The sequence below is a fragment of the Sinocyclocheilus anshuiensis genome, unplaced genomic scaffold (assembly GCF_001515605.1).
Source record: "Sinocyclocheilus anshuiensis isolate Anshui unplaced genomic scaffold, SAMN03320099.WGS_v1.1 scaffold286, whole genome shotgun sequence".
NCBI lineage: Eukaryota > Metazoa > Chordata > Actinopteri > Cypriniformes > Cyprinidae > Sinocyclocheilus > Sinocyclocheilus anshuiensis.
This window is the reverse complement of record NW_015544135.1, coordinates 819,191-824,254: the sequence shown is the minus strand read 5'-3', so window position 1 is coordinate 824,254 and position 5,064 is coordinate 819,191. Positions and strand designations below refer to the sequence as shown.

General features: G+C 36.5%; 1 protein-coding gene across 1 annotated transcript in view; it reads right to left on the bottom strand.

The window, feature by feature from the left end:
* Nucleotides 1-393: 393 nt before the first annotated feature.
* Nucleotides 394-5,064, bottom strand: part of calb2a (calbindin 2a) — an 11,139-nt gene continuing 6,468 nt past the window's right edge. Inside the window, exons 6-11 of the mRNA XM_016494664.1 lie at nucleotides 3,688-3,765; nucleotides 2,855-2,910; nucleotides 2,719-2,758; nucleotides 2,584-2,637; nucleotides 1,073-1,144; nucleotides 394-984 (exon numbers count right to left, since the gene is read on the bottom strand). Of these exons, the coding sequence (XP_016350150.1) occupies nucleotides 868-984; nucleotides 1,073-1,144; nucleotides 2,584-2,637; nucleotides 2,719-2,758; nucleotides 2,855-2,910; nucleotides 3,688-3,765 (417 nt within the window). The 3' untranslated portion in view covers nucleotides 394-867. The remainder of the gene's footprint in view (nucleotides 985-1,072; nucleotides 1,145-2,583; nucleotides 2,638-2,718; nucleotides 2,759-2,854; nucleotides 2,911-3,687; nucleotides 3,766-5,064) is intronic.

Below are 5,064 nucleotides of genomic sequence, written 5' to 3'. Positions count from 1 at the left end.
ATAAAACCAAAACTGCATTTGGATTAATTATTCTTGTTCTGATGATTAATTGATAGGAATTTCTACAAACTCTTGCGATGTAAGAGGAAAGTCTAGCAGATAAATTATTTAATGTGGTTTAAATGCATCTGGACACAATTAGGAAATATTTTTACTTGAAATGTGATGTCTCCATCCAGCATGTCACAGAGGAACTGACTGCTTGGGTAAGACGTTACATGCGACAGAGGGCATTTTTAAAGAATGAAGGATGTTCTGTTCCATCAAAGGAATATTCCTGCTATTGTATTTCTTTTAATGCATTCGAATGATCAAACAAAAAACTGTTCGCTAGAATGAACAAAACAGATGAAACAGGAAATGTATATCACATAACTTTTATTAATGCTCTTAGTTACATCCTTAAACAGTATCAGCCAAAAAAACACCACAAACCCATACATAATTGGGCAGGAATGAAATGAAATGAGGTCAAAAACAAACCGAAGAGGAAACCAAACGGAAGGGAAGAAACCAGAAGAATTTGAAGCCAAGCACTCCAAATAAATTTATCACATATCTAACCATATTATACCATTAGTCTGCAACTCTTTCAGAAAGATTCTTCTTTAAATATATAGTTTAAAAATTGAGCAGAGGGCATCATAGTAGCTGCAGTTTGTAGGCAAAGGAAAGCAGTGGCGACTGGGGTGTGGGAAGGGGAAGGAAAGAAGGGGAGAGGAGAGACTTTGTGCTTTTCTGTGCACACTCATTCAGAACTCATTTCGAGAGGGGGATGGGAGGGGAACGGGGTGCCCGGCACATGCACACGGTTACAGTATTCAGGCAGCTGGAACAGAGCTGAGATGGAGGTCAGGAAGCCTCGATTCACTGCATGGGCTCCCGGCAAAGGACAATCTCCAGCTCTGTGCGGTACAGTTTCCCCCCGTCTGACAGTGCCATGATGCTTTGCTTATAACCATTCAGGCTCTTAGAGTCCACCTCCTGAGGTTAAACAATCATAATTTGAGGGATTGCTTTCCTTATCTGCCATTGTCCAATACTAGAATAATGCTGAGCCTTCTTATCTCACCTTATTGTTCTTCTCATAGAGGTCCTTCAGGAGAGCATCCAGCTCCTGCTCGTCAATATAGCCATTTCCATCCTTGAAGGCAGAAAACAACACCCATGAAATAATTCTGCTTGTCACAGTTTATAAAACCTTTTCAATGTCTTTATGTGGAACCAAAAAGGAGGATACTGATTTTTCTTTTCTAGGCTTTAAAGTCCTACGGAGGCATAAAATACACAATGAAATTTAACTGTCAACCGTTGCGACCAAATCATTCAGTCCAATTTGCAAATGAATCATTCAGTGAATCATTTTGTGAATTGGATCAACTCATTCATTCATCTCACATAAACTCAAGATCTTGTTAAAATGTCAACTTCTGTGTCCCATAGAAGAAAATAAATCACATGGACCAGAGTTATTAGTTAATTAAAACTAAAGAAACAATCTTCCTTAAAATAAAATAAACTTCAGTTGAAATAAAATAATGAAAATTAATAAATTATTAAATAAATGTAATAAAATAAAATAACAATTAACAAATAAATTAATAAATTAATGTTATATATATACTTTTTTATGTAGTCGTCAAGGCAACATTTTTCATTCAGTTTAACTTGATGTATTAAAATAACTAAAACTGTAATAAAAATGAACAAAACTATATAGTATAGTATCTGTACGAACAGAACCACAATGGCTTGTAACAATAATTGTTAAATGTTTACTGACTGTTAAGTGACTGAAACCCTGTCAGAAATGTTTTTTTTTTCAAAGGCCTGTCTGTTTGAATTCTTGTTGTATGACTATAAGCCACATCAGTGCTCAGATGGTTTGGCAAATGTCTCACTCTCTATTTTTCATAACAGCAGTAAGGCATTATTACTGCTGAAGAAACGGACACAAAACAAAATGACAACTAAACTAATCATAACTCTGACATAATCTAACATGTTAACATTGCATACACATTGTGTTCATGTGGACTACAATTCATAATTGAATGTTGCAAGCTTCTAGTTTAGTTGAGTGGGTGCTGTTGTCTAATGGGCTCTATTTGCTCACAGATATTGTGTTTAATTTAAAACTGTTTGATTATATAGAACAAGGTTTAGGTAATCTTGCTTTCCTAAAGGGCATACGCCTGGTCTGTGTAAGGTAACCGGAGAAGGACTAATTATTAACTTGTGGTAGCACCGCATTAAATAGCAATTTTCATCTTGCAGCAATTTTCATTGGGATTTCTGTAATTACTAGTGGTTGGCACTTAAACTGTTGTAAATGTGCTTCTGATTTTGCATTTTAAATCATTTTCCAAATGATGATACCACCAAGCAGGAAGATGTGGGCAGAAAAACAGATGCAGGTGCTTCTGCTCATTTACCTGCACAGGTGAACAGGGATGCTGTTTTGCATTCAGAATGAGGGGAAGATCAGATTTCCAGCAACATTGCGGCAGTGCATACAAATATATGCAATACCCTAAAGCCCTGCAAAAGATGTTACGCTGTTCTTGCTGGATTATACATTACCTTATCATAGTATGCAAAGATGGCGTTGAACTGCTCAGCAGTCAGCCTGACGCCCTGTTGGGCAATAAAAACATTTCAGTGTCAAAAATATTTGACCTCAAGAAGCTCATGAGGGCTAAAAACGTGTGGTCGTACCTGAAACTTCAACAAGAAATTCTCCTGAACCGGCAGAAGCCTTAAAATCAACAAAAAAAAATTGTTGTGATTGATGTGTCTTACAAAGTGATTTGTAACTTTTTTATTTTTTAAACATGGTCAGAACATTTCTGACCTTGCCATTTCAGACAGACCCAGTTTCCCATCGCCATTCAGATCAAACATCTTGAGCTAGAAAGGGACACAACGGCTCAATTTAAATGTTTACACTAAAGAAATCCTGCATCAGATTAATATTTCCTATTGCTGCACACCGTTTCTTTACTTATTTTGTTCTTCACAATGTGTAGAGGACAACTAATGCTCTCAATTGTCCAGCTGGCTTGCTTTGGAATAATTCAAGTTTGTCTCTGGTCTTAATGAGTGGACATATGTTAGCACAGCTGGAGTGCAGGCACAACCCTTGGGGTCAGTGCAAGCATGGTGGCTAACGACTCAAGGATTTTAAAGGGGTCCTATTATGCTTTTTCACTTTTTCAACTTTAGTTAGTCTGTAATGTTGCTGTTTGAGCATAAAAAAGATCTGCAAAGTTACAAAGCTCAAAGTCCAATTCAAAAGGAGATATTTTATTTAACAGAAATCACTTTTCAAAAACTACAATAATGTGTTTTTCGAACAACCTAGTATGAGAGCCTGTTCTAGTACACCCCCAAAACAAAATCCAGACTTTGTAAAAGAGCATAATAAGACCCCTTTAAGGTGAAAAAATGCTTTAAAGTTGTATATTTGTGTTAAAATTAAAGGGGTCATATGATGCTTTTTTAAAGATTCAGGGATCTTATCTATGCACAATCAGCTTGTAACACTCCAAAGAGAAAGGAAAACTTGAAATCGCATCATATGACCCCTTTAAACAACTGTTATTATGTAAAAGTTTAAGACTTTAAAAAAGATGGCACTAGGAGGTATAAGACATTAACTAATGCACCACAAAGACAACGACTTACTATTGTTTGTGTGTATTCCAGCAATTTTTGGTCATCATAGTGTCTGTTTGCCTTTTTAAGCAGGTCAGAGAGGAAGCCCTGTAGGAAGTAAAAAAATCACAAGAATATGATGATTTTATATACATTTAAACAATTTAAATTTAAATACTTGATTTAAAGTTAGGGGTAGGGTTATATATATATATATATATATGCACACACACACAAATATATGTTTATTTATTCCATTTAACAAAACAAAACAATAAAATCAAATTTCTATAATTATCTTATAAACCCCCTGCTGTTTTGGTTTGTGAACCCCCTTAAGCATTTAAGAAGAACATTATTTGTTAGTGACATCTGCTTTACTTTCTTTGAGGTCATCGTCTCCTCAGTGAGCATTGCTTCATTTGCTTTGTTTACAAATGTAGTGATTTGTATACTCTCTTCAGATGCCAGCCACCAAATCCAGAGAGATTTGCATAGTTTCCATCTGCCTCATCACATTAGCGGCTTTCGAAACTCTTTTCAGGATTGTTGCGAAAGACACAGCAGGGAAAGTAATAGAACTTTTACCTTAAGTTCATTAGTCTCAATGAAGCCGCTGCGGTCTGTGTCATATTTCCGCCAGGCCTACAGATACAGACAAACATACAAAGATATTGTAACTGTACCATCAGTACAGTGTACGACTATACGTGCAATATATCTCAGGTTGGACAAATGAGAAGAATAGGACTGCGGAGGTGAAGAAAAAATTGGCAAATTATTCTTACATTAATTACACTGGCTTTTTCATTATCCCCTCTGTATTTTCTATTCAAAGCAGCTGTGCATTGTGAGAACAAGGAACAAGAAATGCCATTTAATGAATGTTTTAATCTAGCAGCTGGCCTTGTTTCCATCACAGCCTCTTATCAAAGATAGATGCCTCCCTCTACAGGTCTACAGAGAATTACAGCAGCACATCTATAATACATGAGGCTGAAAATAGAAGTTTGTACTTACTCATTCTAGCCCATTAAAAGGCTTGCCTACCACACTGGATGATTAAAAAGCTTCCCTTTCTCTTTAGCTCCACTCTCTCTTCAACTTGACATAATGCATCATTGAGGCAGTCAATTTCTGATGATCAGACTCTCCGAAATGTTGTATTTGGCTATGCATATTAGATTGTAATGAACGAGTGAAGGGAGGATATTTATATGGCGCCCCAGGAGGCGTTTTGTGTTATAAATATATATCTAAATGACCACGGATCGATAAAATGAAAAAGTCGCATCATCACTTACAGCCATGAATTCAGTGCTGGATCCCACAAACTGTCTGAAGCAGAGGAGGAAGTTCTCTTCTGTGGGCAAGATCTGAGCCAGCTGATGGAAAGTGTACATAAGT